The following is a 19,739-nucleotide window of genomic DNA, read 5'->3' on the forward strand; positions in this document are numbered from 1 at the left end:
ATTCATTATTTCTGACATTTCTGACATAACATTTCTAACTTAAGTTTAAATCTTACGCAAGCCGAAGTTCGATAGTCACTTTATCACGGAAGTAAATCTGATATTACTATTTGCCTTTTAACTAAATACCCGAATCTAAGCAACTACGGAAGCGGCGTTTAATACAACAGCTGCCACGTGCTGTTTCCATACAATATAAACTATGATGGACTTTTTCACCAACCGCTCTCACAACGAGTCTCGTAAAAAAGGCAATTTCTCCCATAGCAGCATGACGCAATTAAAGGTGACGTATTTTAAGCGTACAAATATAAACCGTTTTAAATAATAATAAACATGTTTATCGAAACAATTGTAACTACATATGATTATGGAGTTTTCAGTTGAAACTGTTTTAAATGTGAAAACATTATTTTAGCTTTAGAACATTATGGCAGTGCGTCCCCTTTAAAAGTAAAAACTTCTACTATAAGTTTCCCCCATGTTTGGTGCAGGTCCATTATTATGAACTGAATCAAAGCAAAATAAACGAGTCCACCCAGTTTTGTCCTTCTATTGGTTGGAACTATTAAACAGCTCGTTCTGAAGCACTTCCTGTAGCGTGCGCACCACTGATGTATTGATTGGCATCTGGCTTACGGTGTGACGGATATGGTAACGTGACGTAGTGGGGAAGACAAAAGCTTCGCATTCCTTGGGATTACAATATAAACAAACCAAGTTAATATTATTGGTGGCCATTATATAATACTGTAAGGTTATGATGGAACACCGTTAGCACATAATGTCTATATTTCCGTGTTTTAAAGAATTAACAACGAGTCGCGAAACTGCGATTAAACTCTGAGTGTTCTTTCTTTACTACTAAATGGGACGATAAAAGAGAATGAAACATGTCCCATCTTACCCCAGCCTATTACACACGAGTGGGAATTGCGTTTCAAACCAAATAAGTTTATATTCTTTATAGTAGGGTGGGGGAAGATGGGACAGCCTTTCATTATATTTTATCGTCCCATTTGGAAGTAAACAAAGAACATTCAAAGAATTATAAAACCGTATCCTCACGACTCTCATAAACCGTTGTTAATTGTTTAAAACACAATCAAGATATCCAGATAGTATGTTCTAAAGGTGTCCCATCTTCCCCTTCTATGGGTAACATCGTATAAATGTCGTCCTGTGAACCATGATACACACACGGTCGATCTTTTATAAATTCTTTTAAATTATGTTCATTATGATATCATGTATCATGTATACGAATAAAATATCATAGGATCAAAGATATGTATATAAACATATCAGTTGCCCGGAATATAATAACCACATTGAAACGTATATGTTCCGAACTCCCACATTTCAATTGTTGTAACATCACTTGGTTGTAACATTTGTATTCGTAAACCCAACATACACGGTTGTCCCAGGTGGGGTGTGCCTTTAAACCAAGCTACAAACGAAGTGTTTACTTTAGATTAAACTTTACTTGATGGAGATTCAGGGGCCAGGATAGTTTACTTTTGAGTTGAAAAGCTGTTTGAATTCGAATTAGCCTACATAAAACAACTTAAACTTTATTATAAAGATTAGACTAATTAAAACGGGGAAGAGAAAGAAATAAAACAACAAAACAACAGTCATTAAAACACGCTACGTGTAAAAACTATTCATGTTAACCCGAATCCTTTTTATACTTTTTGTTTCATGTATTTATTTCTGTGTCTTCCGTTACAAGTTTAAGTTGTATGTTTTACTGACGCGAATTTACCAGTGTCGTTTATTGTAACTTAAATTGCCGATTGTTGGTCATTACCTTCAATAAACTAAAGAACCTAAGTAATCGACCATGGTCCAAGAAAGCGAACTCGCAGAAAAAGGTTAAAAATTGTTAATTTTACTTTTTGTTCTCACTAATAATATTTTCGGTTGCAGAAAAGGCGGAGGAAAAACGTTCTCGTAAAATCAGTAAGTGAACAACAATATTTTGTATGATGAATAAATGAAAGAATGCATGTGACTTATTTATATCCTGGTATTTTGTTTCATACACCTCGTGCCCGTGTTAATTGTTTGCGATTGAAGGCCTGTATTGTAAAATAGTTTCAATTAAATAAAAGCAAAAGTTAGGATAGGAAGTAGCACTACAGCATCAGCCTATAGGAGAATAAATGACAACGTTTCAGGTATTATCCTGCCCGACGATGAAAATAAAAAGAAATCTCATCTTAAAGATGACGTAACTTTGCGTAATAGAGAGAGTGTTACGTCATATAGCATTGTTAACGCGTCATCAAGAAGGTGAGTCAAGTTATTTGGAAATCCCGTCGATAGCTTCAGGAAATAGTTTGTTCGTAATTTATTTGGCAATGTATGAACGGAGCGTTTCTTTACAACAAACTTATTGAAAGCAGGCGCCCCATTGTACGGGTTCTGTATTTGCGATCTTTTTAATAAATCATAAAAAATAACACTTATTCTGTATGGTGTAGGTGTAATGGCCACGCTTTTATCTGATATTAGATTTTACTCATATCCTGTTTTAGCGACTGTCGTTTTGATTCTAATTTTCTTCTTTCCGTTGTTTTAATTAATCTGATCTTCGCTATCGTATTCGAAGAGGTAAATATATATTCTGTGTTCAGACGCAGTTCGGGAATCTCTGTCCAAACATCTTCTTACGGACGAAGGAAATTATCAACCAAGTCGTTAGGTGTCGCCAAAGAGCGGTCGGAAATTGAAAGTGATTGTTTTGCACGAAAGGGTTCAACAGGGACTTCCCCTACACTGCCCGGGTCGTAAGTGCCGGTTATTAAATAATTTCCATTTTCAACACGGGAGTGTCAGGAGTAATGGAACTTAACTGTTTTAACAAATGGCGTTTGGTTGCTAAATGGCTTGATAAAAATTCCTCGTTTCTTCAATTGATCTTCGTTATCATATTTGAAGAGGTATATATATAATAGTAGGAAGAAGTTGGGACACATTATGTTATCTCATTAAATTAGGTAGTAAACAAACAACATTCAAAGAGTTATAAAACCGTATCCCACGACTAAAACACGATCAGGATTCGGATATTATGTGCTAAAGGTGTCCCGTTTTCCTCCATAGTACAATGTGAGGTAGAATACTAAAACAAAACTACCTCATTGTTTAGACCCCGGTCGTCCACTTGGAGCGCCAGAGAGCGCATGGGTAGCACAGTGTTAACCAAGATACCGATCGTGTCTTACCGACGTTTGGAGGTGGCGGGGAAGAAACAAATGTTGTCGTATACCGATATAAACATAATAAGGTAAAATGTATGTAACTTATTGCATAGCGGGGCAACAACAGTTGTTATAACACGGGTGTTCTGTTTCATACACCTCGTGCTCGCTTACAAGTTACCACGCATGTAAGGTTGTGGGTGATTATTTTCTGTATGGTAGATAATTCAGACGACCCATTATTAACTCCTGGGTTGGAACAAAGTGTCCAAGTACACATGCGCTCCTAGGTGTTATGTAGTGAATTACAATACGTTAAATTATTCAGGAGACAGATGCGAAGTCAGGAAGAGGAAATTCAACGACAAAGGTTTAGAAGGGACTACAAGCGCACCACTAGCGACATCTACCGGATGCAATTAGACCGCACCGAAAACCTCACCGAAGAAAATGAACTTTGCTTCAAGGCAGCTTGCGTTACCTACTTGGGGACTTCCCCAGGAGCAAGACGAGCAGTGGCTGCCCAACTTGATTGATGTGACGTCACAAAGTTATATTGGGATGTTTTGTACACGTCAACATTAATGACAATGTTTGAATAATAGGTTATGATGCGATTTTATGTGAAATATATCACCTAGATATTTTAAACTATTCGTTCGAATTAATTTTGGTCGGTTACTTATTTCGTAGCATTGATCGTGAATGGACAAACCCTTTTACTTTAACATTTAAAGAAATAACTTCAATGTTTAGAGTTGTAACAAAACAATAATAAAAGTTTATTGTCAAGTGCCGGCCATATTATAGTAGGTTGGGGGAAGATGGGACGACTTTTCACTCCCTTTTGTTATCCCGTTTAGTAGTAAACAAAGAACATTCAAAGAATTATAACACCGTATCCTTACGACTCCCATAGACCGTTATTAATTGTTTAAAACACGATCAGGATACTTTGATATTAGATGCTAAAGGTGTCCCGTCTTACCCCTCCCTAGTATATCATGACGCAACACCACCACGGGCTTACCCTTCTTTACTCGCGGTGACTTTCGTGGGAAAGTAGATCAAGGTTGTTTACGTAGCAAACTAGTCGAAACTGGGGATGGGAATTGAATGCAAATACATGGACACGTCGGCGAATCGTTGGACAAACGTTTAAAAATAGTGATCAAGTAATCTGGCGCATCATGTTCAGGGAAGTTATCAAGATACAAAGCTGTTCGAATTCCATTGTCCTTTGATTGGTGTTGAGTTGAAATACAAAGCTACATACGTCATACAAGTCCAGTTTCATGGTAACTACATCGTAACAAACCTAATGTTGCACGTTTATGAAAAGCGGTGTTTTCTTTAATTTAGGAAATTATTAACAAATTATCGGCCGTCGCTTTTATCTTATGTAAACTAATTTGCGTGTATTCGTATTTTCCACGGCGCAATATTTTCATTCTATATTGGTGTAATACAAACATACCGCGTTGTTGTAAACATCCCAAATGAGTTTCTACAATTGGATGTGACGCAGTATAATTATGTAGCGAACGTAAGTATTTATCTCTTTGAATACGATAGCGAAGGTCAAATTAATTTGAACGAGGAAGAGAAGGAAATAAGCAGCAAAACGACAGTTTTCTCGTAAAAACACACTCTGGGTAAAAACTAATAAAGTAAAAGTGTAAAATACAAAACAGCCGACACAGTAGCGGTTGCTTTCATGGTTGTTTCGCAATGGCTGGTTAATAATTTGCAGAGTTTGTTAGAAACCGATGGCGACGGTAGGCGTGGACAAGAAACTTCATTTCAGGGTTGGATGTCATTGGGAAAGTAAGAGGCAAATTAGGGGAAGTCCCGAGAAGGTCTTGTGATATTGTGTGAAAGGGAGCGTTGAGTCACTCAGTTGCTCAAAAGCGTAAAGGAAGTTAGAGCACAGCAAACAACACAGTGAGCGCAGCGTTGTTGAATGGTATGGTAGACTTCACAGAAGGAATTCAATCGTTATCGGTACGATACACTGGGTACAGTTTAACTAAGTTGCTGTGTCTGTGTTAAAATGTGGAAAGCAGTTGATCCAGTGACCGTCGTGAGATTGCTTAGAAAGATTATTTAACAGGTGTTCGTGTTAACAGCAACCGTTGAAACAGTATCACCCACGCTTTCCGTTTATTTCCAGCGTTTGAAATTTACTAGAAAATTAGACAACAGTATATTGATGGTGTTTAAAATGGGTGAACCACAAAAGATGGCGGCCTTCCTAAGGGAGAGATGCGACAGTGGAATGTACAACCTTCGCTACCTTGATGCGGAACAAAACCTCGTGTTTATACCTTGGCCTGTAGCACCAAGACCTACCGAGGAATTACCACCTGGATTCCGTATATTTCAGGTAACATGGCATATTGTGTATGGGGTTGTACATGCATGCGCTGAGGGATATTTATTACTGGATTTTAAACATATATTTGAGATTGTATTATTTGTATGTTTAACGGTTTTATAGCTGACTATTAAATGAATTCTGTGTATGTGTGGCTTATGGGTTAAGGGCTTTTATTCGTCTTTTCGATTACGGTCGAACATTAAAGAATGGTTAAAACGAAAAGACAACAAAACGACAGTCGTTAAACAACGATTTCCGAAATACTTTTTAACGGCATTGGATTGAACACAGGTGTATATGCCATGTTATTGCAGTTAGAAGGCAAATGCTGTTGGGAAGCTTCCATGCTGCTATGATTAGTCACGTAATATGTTGTGTATGAAAACACTCGGGCGGACAATATACGACACCAGGATTGTTTCCGTGTGACGTAACCACGCGTGTTTTTCGATACCGGATGACAGAGTTCGCTGCGTTTGTTAAGTCACGCTTTGTAACCTAACCCATTCAAGTCTAGCAGTAAACACGAACTTTGGATTTCCCTACAACGTGTTCGCTCGAATCTAAAAAGATTAGAAGTCAATAAATATAGAAACCGATAATTCCCAACCTTTAAACACCATGTTCCGTCTACTAAATTTCAATGATGTTATTTCCGTGTTCTTGCTCACGAAGGCCGAAGTATTAGTTATGTGAGAGCAACGACAGTCTTTATGACACGGTTATGTATAACAGAGGTGAAAAACTATTAAAGTTTGAATCAGAAGAACCGTGTTCATAAAGCAAGCACGACCCGAGACCAACAATGGTGACTTATTAATTAATATTTAACAACATTTAGTCTCGCCGAAAGTTTAATGCGGTATAAATAACACTGAGTAAGAACATGACACACAGTGCATGGGTGTTTGGTCGGATATATTTCGATCAATATTGTTGCTTAATGAAACAACAGGACGTGTTGTTTATCTCTTCGATTGCAAAGGTTACTTGGAACAACAATGCGTAGGAAATTAGCAGCAAAACGACAATCGTTAAAACAAATGTTTTTTGATAGGAATGGGCGGAACTATCGTTCATAAAGAGAGGGCTCACCATAGATCAACCTGAAGCCCCAACCACACAAAAACATAGGTTTCGTAACGCATTAAGAAAAGCAGATGGAATCACGCATAAGGGGGATAGAGACGGTGGGAGGATATACCAGTTTGTAGGTATGTGGCTATTATGGACGTTCATGTATTGTGGATAACTTTGTTCTTCGTTTCATGAGTAAAAGTCGGTTTGCTTTCGCGTTCAATAACCTTTTATTATAAATGTGTTTTAATTATTATTTTTTATATTTTAGATAAAAAGATTCGTGAAACCCCAAGCAGCAGAAACATGGCTGCGGGAAGTAAGTGTTCCTTTCAATCTAAGTTAAGTTTGGTTGATGTGTGTTGTAAGAGGGACTTTCCAATCATTAAACCAACGCCCACGCTTTGTAAATACGGAACCAAAAACTGAAGGAAGTTCAATGCGTGTGAATGTAACTTAGTTATCCTCGCATGGTGGGGCGTCATTATAACACGGGTGTTCTGTTTCATACACTTCGCGCCAGCTTACGAGTTATCACGTATGCAACTTTGTGGGTGATTGTTTTTATGCATAGCTGACCATTTGGACAACCCATTAGTGATGACTGGATTAAAGCAATTGCGATTAAGTGTCTTGCCCATAAGGACACATACGCTCATAACAGTAGCAGCATCGAGCCTTGAAGCTATTACCTCTCGGTTAGAGGCAGGCGCGCCAACCACTTTGTTACAAAGCGGACAAATACGTGAATTACATCTTATGTTTCCAGCTTTCCACAACGACGAGTTCAGTCCGTTCAATTCAGCATACCCGCCCCAACAAGCAAACTACCAACAGCAACAACAGCCACCACCACCTGACACAGCAGGATCGCCCTACTTTGAAACAGGGGACCAACTTTCCCTTCAACCAAACAATCTCACCCAGGGTTTACCCGAGAATTGGCTCGACAGTGAGATGGATGTAAGTTTATTTATAAATTCTATTCAAACCCAATGTAAACGTTTTAGTCAAAAAGCAAGTACGAGGAAACAGAACATCGATGTTACAACGACTATAGTTGCCCCACCATGCGGTTTAAATAAGTTACGTTCATACAAGTAGTTTTTGTTTTGTCGCTAATTCATTCTCTCCGTTGTTTTACAATTATCTTCGCTACCGTATTTGAGGAGATAAATAATCGTTTATGTTATAATGACTACAGGGAGTCGACATCGAGTTGGACGACCTAATACCCGACATGCTGGATGATGGGCCAATACCGATCAACCCAAGCTTCACCACACAACCCGACGATACTACCAACCCACATCGCATTACACCACAATACCACCCCGTCGGTATCCCTCTACCACGACGACAAGTAACAGATCACACGAAACTTCAAATCAAAGTTTTCTACAGAGGGGAGGACAGGTTCACACACGATGTAACAAACGAGAATGGCTGCAGGGTTTACTACGGATCATGCGCGCCGAAACTTGCACAATATTTAAACCCTGTCCAGTTATTGAACCAACGACACGACACAGAACAACTGTATGGACCGGATTCAATTGAACAAGTGCAGGTGAAGTTGCTAATATGGTATATACGAGAAATATTAGAGAAGTATTAAAAATAAAACGTACAAGTATTACTGAGTAATATGCCTCCACTTTCAGCTAACATCTGACGAGCAGTTCATGCTGACAATGAAACAGAAGCAAAGTACGGATGCTATACTTAACAATATGGGACGAGGGCTAGTGTTGATACTGGACAACCAGAATGCTGGGCGCAGTGGTGGGGTACCCGATGTTCATGCTATCAGGCTGTGCCAGACCCGGGTGAATTGTTTATATTTGATATTATGGTTCATACATGGCAGGCAACCGACCCTTTTTAACAGGCCGCTTCATAGAATGCTTCAACATTCATTTATCCCATCTGCATATTGCTAAACTTTACGTTGTATTAGATCTTCCCATACAACGGGGACGATATGGCGAGGAACGAACATGAGCAACAAGCGTGTGGTTTGCCACCAGTTGATTCATTGAAGAGAATGGAAGTAAGGAATATATATTGTTGTATAAACTTGTATTTATAATAGGCTGGGAATATGGGACGCTGTTTATATAGTGGGGGGAATATGGGACGCGTATTCATTCTGATATCTTCCCGTTTAAATGTAAACACAAATATTACAAAACTATTTACCCGTATCCCCACTTTAGTTGTATCAAAGTTAAAGTTAACTAATATATGTCTGTTTCTAACTTGCAATTAACATTAAGCGCTCTCTATATATTAAACGTGGAGTGTAGTCATATATTAGGAACTAAAAATGGTGTTAAAAACGTGGGAATATTCGCATTTGCAAGCTAACGGCAATGGTTTGGCACACGCGACACGTCTATGAATATTGTGCATTAAAGAACGGCGCCAGACAACAATAGCGTGACGTGTTTTGAACAATCGTTGTTTCACCGACAATGCGAAACCCCCTTCAACCAACCCAGTATGAAAGGGCTCGCGTTCAATTGTATTTAGCACAAACTACCCAGCATGTTTCTAAATATTACTCGCTGATCTGCATCACATGCTACGAGTACGTTGTACAATAAAGCGTGGGAAGTCTCGTATATTTCACTTCCTTATGCGGTGTTATTTATAGATTGGAAAAAAATGGTCAAAATGTTTTGATGAGATATAAATATCTTAATATAAGTTTTATATTTGGATTAACAAATAAACACTAAGACTAATTAACAGTGAACTTATATAACAGGAAGGCTATAACAAGATGTTTCGCCTTGCTTTATCGATATCTGCTAAAACACGTTAAACTAATTTAAATTATATTTTTGTTTAAAAGAATATATTTATTATACGTTAGCTGAATAAGTGTCGACTTATCATGACTTAGCATAATGTGACGTCAATAGAATCCCGCAGAGTCGTTCACACTATGAAAACAACTGAACGACATTTTTTCACCAACAGTGGAACAAAGTATTCGACGGGCACGAGTTCTATCGGCGTTTATCAATGGCCACCAACTCGTCCAAGTTCCCGTGCCCATCTTTCAGTCTTTCCCTTGGACAACGGGCGAACGGGAAGCAAAAGTCAGCTTTGTTCGTTATGATGACGGTGCGCGTGCAGAAGGCTTACCAGGCGATACAAGCCAAGTTGGAAAACAGCATCGAGTGCGAGGTTTATATATCGGGCACAACATCCATGGATGAAGACGCCTTACGTTTGGCGCGGAAGATCAAGGAAACTTTAACTTTGGAGTAATGGGGGATATGGGTTACTTTGGCGTGTGGGATATATCATGGAAAACACTCGCTTTGAGAAAAATTATTTTGCTATATATGGACAATGGTGTAAGAGAAAATTACCTTACAAATTTCCGAGTTAAGTTAAACGCGAATATTATATAGGTGTCAATCATCGAAGTTTGCATCGTAGCTTTGTACCTGGGGATAAACCTGTGTGATTTTCTCAATATGGAAACATTCCATTATTATAACCCACCCTTATGCTAGCAAAGCTGTTCCCAAAACACTTTATCCTTGTTTAGAAAATGCGGTTGTACTTTATATATTTTGATCAATGTAGTAGGGTGGGGAAAGATGGAACACCAATTCGTTCTATTTTCTCGTCCCATGTGGTAGTAAACAAAGATCATTCAAAGAACTAGAAAACCGTATCCTCACGGCTCTCTTAGACCGTTGTTAATTGTTTAAAACACGATCAGGATATTTGGTTATTATGTGTTAAAGGTGTCCCAACTTCCCCACCTTACAAAACTTTTGTAAATATAAATCACTTCCATGTAATTACATGCTTGCCACAGCATTAAGTTAAACGAAATGTTGTAACGCAAACACGAACAATAAATGCACTGTACGGCCTGTACCCAGTCTGCGGAGTACGACAGGTGCATTTCACTCACTTTTGGTTGTGCACACCATAATTTGTTCTACCACGCCAATTAATTAAAAACTAAAAAAATAGGTAGGAACTGCCATACTCTGCAGACTGGGCGTGTACCATACAATATTAAATAAAAAGCTTGGTAAAGAATATAAAAATGCAGTTTATTATTAATTGTGGTTTAAACAAAGTAATCCAAACGAATCTTCACTTGCCGCCATGAATACAGAAATTGTCGGAAACGTATTTTAGAAAATACTGCTTGATCCGATACTACTGCTGGATAAATAAAACGAAGCGTATACATAGCGATTTGATTGGTAATACACGTGTATGGCTGCGTACCATTCTGTGTATACTGACCCATGGATTATGTTTGTTGTGAATGTAGATATCAGTACAGAGGGCAAAACAACACAGTGAACCAAACAGTATAAGAAGAACTACGATAACACATATAATATGACTCACCAATGTCTATATTCTGCTTGGGGTAAGTTAAACAGTAGATTCAATCTAATGTAAGCAAGATGCAAGCAGATAAAAATGCAACAAAATGGCCGACTGTAAACAGAAAATCAACTAAAAAGTTGCAAAACAAATACGTAGTCGCCTTTGTGACGTCAAATGACGTAATTAACATGTTGCACCAAATAGGGGAGTCAGTATAAACAAATTTGAGCAATATACATATAACACCAATATCTATCAATTCATTTAATGGTTTCTTTACCGATTTGTGTAAACAGCCATCGTCATACGTCACAAATAACGTCACCCGCTACCAAAAGTAAAATATATTACAAAATACTATTTTAGATAAGAAGTGTTAAAGTATAATAACATAAAAATTCAATTTAAATTAAGCAGTTAACTTTGAACTATGGGTTAACGTCACTTTGAAAGACAAATTTAGTCCCCATTCGGTGCAGCGGCGTTCAGTTTCGCTTCAGGGATTTTCCCATTTCATTCTAGATGCGTGAATTCGATTTGAAAACGTTTTCTGTGTTTTTGGTAATTCTTGTCCAGAATTCTGTTTTCTGTCAAGTTTTTAGTGCCTGTACGTATTTATTGGCTATGGGACTGTATCTGAATAATTTTAATTACAAAATTAAGTTTAGGTTAACGAAATGAATACGACGTGTAACACTTGTTTTTTTTTCCTAACTTTTTTGTATATAGTCATTTTAGTAAACCTAAAGTATAAACCAAATGTATGATATCAATTTTGCTGATACTATAAGTTTGTTGCGGCAATGAATAAAGTTAATATGATCGCAATGTTTAACCCTTTGTTTTGCACTCAGCCACACAATTTCTTAGTTAGTTTTTCCAGCGCATTGAATTATCATGGACAGCGATATGTACGATGAGTTCGGTAATTACATCGGACCCGAACTTGACTCTGACGGTGAAGATGAAGTTGATGACGTATCGGATGAAGGGAGTGAGGAGGAGGAGGAGGAGGAGAGGGAGGAAATGGAGCAGGATACGCATGGTTGGTTTTAACCTTTTATGTGAAGATTTTTGTCTGAAATAATATCTACACAGTTCGAGGTCTTTTTTGCCCGAATTATATTACGGTTGATTGTTGGGGGTTAGGCTACAGGGAGTCGACCTAAACACCATTTTCGATGCTAATGACGGAACCTCTGGGTTTGGTTTTTTTTACAAGTCTATTATTTATAAAACTGCTGATTAACTGCTATTACAATGTTTATTGTTTAATACAACATAAATACATTGTTCGATTGTTGTTATGTTTGGGTTGGAGAATCCTTCATGACACGCAGATTATACCATAAATTGTTGGCAGTTCATGACGAGATCTCGTGTGTGCAAACTTCGCCGATATTTTTAAAACACGTCATGCAATGGAAGCAGAATCTGACTTGCAAACTAACTTTCATGTTTATACTCAGTAACTGGTACAGAAGTTGTGTTGCACGAAGATAAGAAATATTATCCCAGCCACGAGGAAGTGTACGGGCCAACCGTCGAGGTAAGATGGCTCACCTTTAATTGGTGGATAGTAACTTATAAGCGGGCACAATGTGTATAAATATAATCACAGTGTTATTTACCATTAAAGCCCTTGTCGCCTACCTTCGTGGAAGCGAAAGGCTTTAACATCTGGTGGGTTTCATGTGGTAGCACCCTGGGTGTTGGGTAATGTAATATTGATTCAGACTACGTTTCCCGTTAGGTGCTTTACTGTAGCACCTCACCCATGTAGAATATAATTTGTAGCTATTCATCAACGCAAAGATAAATAAGTTCCATCTCATGTTTGTAGACGATAGTAGAAGAGGAAGATGCCCAACCGCTCACCGAGCCGATCATAGCTCCGATCAAACGGAAAAAGTTTGCGTTGGTTGAGCAAGAGCTGCCGAACACGACGTACGACATGGAATATCTCGCAGATATGATGGACAGCCCGGAACTTATAAGAAACATTTCAATCATTGGGCATTTACACCATGGAAAAGTAAGCAAAATAAATTTAAAGTTAGGATGTCTGTGGAAGTTTTTCATCTTTACTTAACCGTATTTGACAAATCTCATAATCCTCTAATTGCAAAAAAATTTACACAAGATTTTTTATTAAATGTTGTTCAATATTTTTAGACCAACTTTGTTGATTGTTTGATGGAACAAACACATTTCGACATTGCTAAACATGAAGAAAAAGATGTAAGTTGATTTATCTGTGTTGTTTTTGTGTCCACTGCATCCCCCCCCACAATAACCAAGTTACCTCAACCTTCCAGCTGCGTTACACGGACACCTTACTAACTGAACAAGAACGTGGCCTCAGCATTAAGGCACAGCCAACCACACTAATACTGCCCGATACAAAAGGGAAAAGTTATCTGTTCAATATAATGGACTCCCCTGGTCATGTTAACTTCTCTGATGAGGTATGGTGGAATAAAAGTTCATATTAATTAATTAATAGTCAACGTGTTAAAGTAATTATATAATCTTGTAGCAGATGTTTTCTTTAAGCACAAAATGGATGAATGTTTTTACAAATTGACTATTTTCAATAAAATAACCGGCGTGCCTGCCTCTAGCATAACACACCCGTGTTATAACAACTGTCATTAACCCACCACGCAAAGATAAACAAGTTACATTTATTTAATATCCAGGTGACGGCCGCCATGCGATTAAGCGATGGGGTTGTTTTATTTATTGACGCATCCGAAGGTGTCATGTTGAACACCGAACAACTCCTTAAACATGCATTGCAGGTGATAATGGTGTAGTAATGTAATGTATGTTAGCATTATGCAACAGCAATATATACCTTACTAAATTTGAACTGTGTTGTTTCTTTTTCCCCCATAATTTTATTCACTTTTTTCTGACACATAACGTTCGACCGCATTAACCATCATAGCAGGATGGCAAGGATTTGATCGCGGCTGTTTATTAATCGAACACAACTCAAACTTTTACATGACAGGAGCGATTATCCGTGACGATCTGCATCAACAAAATCGACCGCCTCATACTAGAACTTAAGCTTCCCCCCGCTGATGCTTATTTTAAACTCCGCCATATCGTGGACGAAGTAAATAATTTGTTGAGGTAATGAACAACTCCTGGTTGAAATGTTTTTGTTGTTTGTGTTGAAGCGCTGGAGACAAAACTTACCTGTGTTAGATATTTGATCTTTTAGGTTTACGATTAACTTTAACTGAGACAAATCCATAACTCCCAATATAACCCATGTGCCCTGTTGTATATATTTATATGTGGTGTTACATTTATGTTATAACCGACAAAAATATCCACTTCTTTACCCTAAATCAACTTTGTTTCAACAGAACTTACAGCGATACCGAAAACATTCCAAACGTTTCCCCTTTAAATGGCAACGTATGTTTCGCGAGTTCACAATACGCGTTTTGTTTCACACTCAACTCGTTTGCGAACCTTTACGTGAAACAGTTTGGCAACGAGGTCGACCCAAAACAATTTGCTCGAAGATTGTGGGGAGACGTTTACTTTAACCAGAAAACGTAAGTTTGGCTTCGTATATAATATATATAACATGCGAGGATTGAAACTAATGTTGGTTTAAACAGGAGAAGGTTTTCGAAGAAACCTCCGCACACGAACGCACAACGAAGTTTCATTGAGTTTGTTTTGGAACCTTTGTACAAAATATTTTCACAGGTGGGCGTTTGGGTTGGTAAGGTTTTATATGTTTCCACCAAGCTCAATACACAAAGACATAATGACAAATATGATCACATGATAACAGCGACAACAAAAGTTATTTCCTCCCGTACAGGTTGTTGGGGATGCCGACTCAACACTGCCTCGTGTGTTGGATGAGCTCGGTGTTTATTTATCGAAGGAAGAAATGAAAATGAATATTCGACCTTTGCTTCGACTTGTGTGTTCCAGGTCTGTTAGATCGTTTTCATAGTTGGGTAGAGGCTGCGCTTAAGTTTCATAAAACATGGATTTTCAGCACAAACTCAACGGCTTGCTTAAACTTTCACTGAAGGTTTTAGTTTGAACTGAAATGTTTGAGATGAAATCTTATCTTGAATATTGGTTGTCATGTTGTATTGAAACTGAGTTTTTCAATATTTTTTTGCTTTAGTAAAAATTGCTTTTTTTCCGTTCTTTTACTGTTTTATAAAAACTTACTTCACATATTTTCTTAATGTTTAGATTCATGGGAAACTTTAGTGGGTTCGTTGAGATGTGCGTCGAACACATACCATCGGCCAACAACGCTGCTAAGAACAAAGTGATGCATACGTACACGGGACCTCAGGATGATACGGAACTTGTGCAAGCCATGTATACGTGTGATCCTGATGTAAGTAGTCAGGTTTCATCAATATGTTAGGACACATCATGCAGGACTACTATGCACCACATTTGGACAACAATGTCTGTTTTATATGTTGTTGCTACCATGTGTGTTTAATCTAAAAGATCATCTTGTAAATGGCACTCGTTGCTTGGGAGGCACTGATGATGTCATGATGATGTCATGGCAGTTGAAACGTCGGTACTTTAAGATCACAAAAACAAAACGGGACAAAATTTCTTTCATAGATTTTTCTTTAAAAAAGGGTTGCAAAGTTTTCATATTTTTTTAGTTTTTCTTTCATCCATGTTTAAACATGTCACCCCACTATGATCCCAGGGTCCCCTGATGGTCCACACATGCAAGATGTATTCAACTGAGGATGGGGTTAGTTTCCGTGTGTTTGGACGTGTGATTAGCGGTACAGTAAGAGCGGGGGACATGGTGAAAGTACTCGGGGAGAATTACACGTTGGACGACGAGGAAGATTCGAGGTTGTTGATGATGGGGAGATTGTGGATATCCGAGGCTAGGTGGGTGGTGGGGGGGTATGGGCCAGGTTGCCACATATGGAGGTGGGCCATCTTGCTCTATAAACAAGCATATTATTGTGCGATATATTGTAGGTATACGGTTGAAGTCAACAGAGTTCCTGCGGGAAACTGGGTGTTGATGGAAGGCGTTGATGAACCCATAGTGAAGACAAGCACCATAACACAAGCTAGAGGAAATGAGGAAGCTCATATATTCAAGTAAGTTTATGGTCAGCATATGTAAATTCTTGACGGAAGCATATAACCTTGACCGAGCTGTCAAGCTTCATGGAAGCGAAAGGCTTCAACATCTGGTGAGGTCCATATGGTGGCACCCTGGGTGTTCGAGTATTGAGCAACTCTGTGTAAAACTCCAGGTCCCATAGCACCCTGGGTGTTGGGATCTCAGGTTTCATGGCGTGCCGCACTGTTGGAATTCACCCATATAGAATAGAACGTATATTATATTGTTGTTCACAACCACAACCCCACTACAGGCCACTAAAGTTTAACACAAGCTCCGTGGTGAAGATTGCGGTCGAACCCGTCAACCCATCAGAGCTTCCCAAGATGTTGGATGGGCTGAGGAAAGTTAACAAGAGTTATCCCCTGCTAACTACAAAGGTGAGTTCATGATGTTTGTCATAAGTTGTTGTAATCTGTTGTGCGATGTAGCTTCGGGGCGTGTCTTTAATGTTTTGAACTTTCTGCCGCTAATATGTTGCTGTCATTACTTGAGACGTAAACATTATTGACCCGATGGTCGCGTCCTTGCTTCAACTATATATAATTGTCCATAAGTTCCCATAACATGTTTACTTGCATGAGAAGAAACCATGGGTGACTGCATGAGTTTTGTTGCCACAATAGTTTAAATAAGGAAACAGCTATAGAAATTACGTCATTGTTTGGGATAACATTTTCTGTTTAGCAGCAATATTGTTTGTTTATCTTAATTTAATAGCAGAGTCAAGGCACTAAAAATGCGGTTTTCATAAAGATATGCGTTGTAACATTTCATAAAATCAAATATAAGTCTGCTACCCAATATGCACAACTCACGAAAACTACAGTGGTTAAAACACGCTTGTGGTTATGAAATAATCAATACATGTGGTTATTGTTGCCACGACAGGTAGAAGAGTCGGGTGAGCACGTTGTACTTGGGACCGGCGAACTTTACCTTGACTGTGTAATGCACGATCTACGACGAATGTACGCCGAGATTGATATCAAAGTTGCCGACCCTGTGGTTGCTTTCTGTGAGACAGTGGTGGATACTTCATCGCTGAAATGTTTCGCTGAAACTCCCAACAGGAAGTAAGCGTCTCCCAATGTTGTATTTCTAACTTGGCTTAGTTGGCTTTATGAATAAAACAACTTTGTAAACACATATGGTGTTGCTACAAGGTGTATTATAAACGGGTAACAGATGGTCTGGCAAATTTAATTTATGATTTTATTTGAACGAAGTTTCATCTGCCATACGTCGAGACACATCAGGGTTTGACGTTAAGTGTCTTGGCAATCTTTTTTAAGTTTAGAAATCCTCCAGCAATTAATTGGGATCCTAACTTTGCATTCACTCCAGAAACAAACTAACGATGATCGCCGAACCATTGGAGAAGGGGCTGGCCGAGGACATCGAACACGAGGTGGTGCAAATCGGATGGAACCGGAAACGCTTGGGTGAATTCTTCCAAACCAAGTACGACTGGGATTTGCTTGCTGCGAGGTCAATATGGGCGTTTGGACCCGATGCCGCAGGTTTGGAAACTTTCTATACGTTACCAACTATATTCAAACTAGCTGTGACTTGCTCATCTAAATCTTGTTTCCCTTATGTTTATAATGCTGCGTTTTTCTTACTATGTGTCAGAACCTCATATAGACGCTGAGTTCAACATAACTACCTAACCATGTTCCACAGGCCCCAACATATTAGTGGATGACACCTTGCCATCTGAGGTTGACAAATCGTTGCTTGGTTCGGTTAAAGATAGCATCGTCCAAGGGTTCCAGTGGGGGTCAAGGGAGGGCCCATTGTGCGATGAACGTGGGTCGTTTGTTTCACTAACTATATATGTGTATGCTGCTGAGTCGGGTCTGTTAAGTCGGATGGATCTTGCGGCAATTGTCTGCTTTGTGATCTTAAAATAGAGTTTAAACTATTACTTTAAATAATCTTTTCACAACTCAGTTTTATTTCAATGTTTCATCGGCCATTCGGCAAGAATTTAAAACAACAGACGAAATGTTAATAAAATTAATGTTTATACCAGATGAGATTAAAAATATTGTTTACACCTGGTATAGAAATAACAAACTGATTCTCCCAAACCAGCGATCCGGAACGTCAAATTCAAGATCCTCGATGCGGTGATCGCAAACGAACCCTTACATAGAGGGGGAGGGCAGATCATTCCAACATCGAGGAGGGTCGCTTACTCTGCTTTCCTCATGGCAACCCCTCGTCTTATGGAACCTTACATGTTCGTTGAAGTGATAGCACCGGCTGATTGCGTATCCGCTGTGTATACGGTCCTTGCGAGGAGAAGGTGGGGTAGATGGATAGTTTGTTAACAGATGGTTGACAAAGTTTTTCCATTACTTAACATTCTTTGCTTTTTACGTTCGAAAGTAGACTTATGTGTTTGACTGATAAAGTAAAGTTTGCTAAATTGGCTTGTGAAATAAATGATTTGATTTAATCATTTAAACTTCATTATATAATCGATCAAACCTAATTCCCCCCTTTCCATCCCCAGGGGTCATGTGACGCAGGACGCCCCCGTCCCCGGTTCACCCTTATACACCATCAAAGCTTTCATTCCAGCCATTGATTCGTTTGGGTTCGAAACAGATCTACGAACACACACACAAGGTCAAGCATTCGGGTTGTCCGTGTTTCACCATTGGCAGGTAAGGTTGTTGTGGTGTGGGTGTATGAACTTATTTATCCTTGCATGGCGGGGCAACGTCATTATAACACAGGTGTTCTGTTTTATACACCTTGTGATCGCTTACAAGTTACCATGTATGCAAATTTGTGGGTGATTGTTTTTCTGTATGGCTCACAATTAGACAACCCATTGGTGATCACCTGGAAACAATTAACATTCAATCCCCCCAGATTGTACCAGGCGACCCCCTTGACAAGAGTGTAGTTATCCGGCCCCTAGAACCCCAGCCTGCAACCCACCTCGCTAGGGAGTTCATGGTCAAAACGCGACGTCGTAAAGGATTGAGTGAAGACGTTTCCATATCGAAGTTCTTCGACGACCCCATGTTGCTGGAACTTGCTAGACAAGACGTTATGTTTAACTACCCAATATAATGAACTCTGCTTTGCGTCGTGAACTACGTTACGATAATAAATGTACAATCATATAACGCCAACAGTATTGTCAACCATCAATGGTTGTGGACGCGGCTTTGTTTCAACCATATGCTTGAAAATGTTAGTTATCGTTATAATGTAACTAGAAAAGTATTTGGTTTGTTACTTATACAGATTTATGGGATATATACTAATAAATATTCCATAAAACTTGCCCCGATCTAATGCTCATACTTCGTAACGAAATAATAGTCCGGGCCAAGCAGTGCTACAGAATACGTAGCATCAAGTCAAACAAATAATTTTTAAGACATATTTCGCCTTAAACAACATCATCAGTCTTTTATATAAATTAACCGCGCATACAAGATGTAGATTGTGTTTCGTCGACCAGTTATTCGATAATGTAAATTCCGTAAATCCATGCGAAACG

General features: G+C 38.8%; 3 protein-coding genes across 3 annotated transcripts; all 3 read left to right on the forward strand.

The window, feature by feature from the left end:
• Positions 1-1,681: 1,681 nt before the first annotated feature.
• LOC149737333 (uncharacterized) lies at positions 1,682-4,004 on the forward strand. Its single transcript, XM_089873930.1, has 6 exons — positions 1,682-1,880; positions 1,936-1,968; positions 2,187-2,301; positions 2,646-2,798; positions 3,161-3,298; positions 3,541-4,004. Exons 1-6 carry the CDS (start codon positions 1,850-1,852, stop codon positions 3,746-3,748), a joined length of 678 nt encoding a protein of 225 aa, XP_089730056.1. The 5' UTR covers positions 1,682-1,849; the 3' UTR covers positions 3,749-4,004.
• Positions 4,005-5,385: 1,381 nt separating this feature from the next.
• Positions 5,386-10,902, forward strand: LOC149737334 (interferon regulatory factor 6-like). The gene is made up of 8 exons (XM_089873916.1): positions 5,386-5,598; positions 6,650-6,806; positions 6,941-6,988; positions 7,439-7,632; positions 7,874-8,239; positions 8,334-8,498; positions 8,630-8,722; positions 9,658-10,902. Exons 1-8 carry the CDS (start codon positions 5,425-5,427, stop codon positions 9,949-9,951), a joined length of 1,491 nt encoding a protein of 496 aa, XP_089730042.1. The 5' UTR covers positions 5,386-5,424; the 3' UTR covers positions 9,952-10,902.
• Positions 10,903-11,869: 967 nt separating this feature from the next.
• On the forward strand, positions 11,870-19,365 carry LOC149737335 (116 kDa U5 small nuclear ribonucleoprotein component-like). The gene is made up of 20 exons (XM_089873909.1): positions 11,870-12,091; positions 12,516-12,595; positions 12,890-13,081; positions 13,222-13,287; positions 13,365-13,514; positions 13,749-13,850; positions 14,066-14,190; positions 14,430-14,624; positions 14,691-14,781; positions 14,900-15,015; positions 15,289-15,439; positions 15,773-15,966; positions 16,060-16,185; positions 16,464-16,590; positions 17,102-17,286; positions 17,558-17,733; positions 17,897-18,022; positions 18,311-18,524; positions 18,735-18,888; positions 19,100-19,365. The coding sequence occupies exons 1-20, from the start codon at positions 11,944-11,946 to the stop codon at positions 19,301-19,303; spliced, it is 2,922 nt and encodes a 973-aa protein (XP_089730035.1). The 5' UTR covers positions 11,870-11,943; the 3' UTR covers positions 19,304-19,365.
• Positions 19,366-19,739: the final 374 nt, after the last annotated feature.

The sequence above is a fragment of the Ciona robusta genome, chromosome 3, assembly GCF_009617815.1.
Source record: "Ciona robusta chromosome 3, ASM961781v2".
NCBI lineage: Eukaryota > Metazoa > Chordata > Ascidiacea > Phlebobranchia > Cionidae > Ciona > Ciona robusta.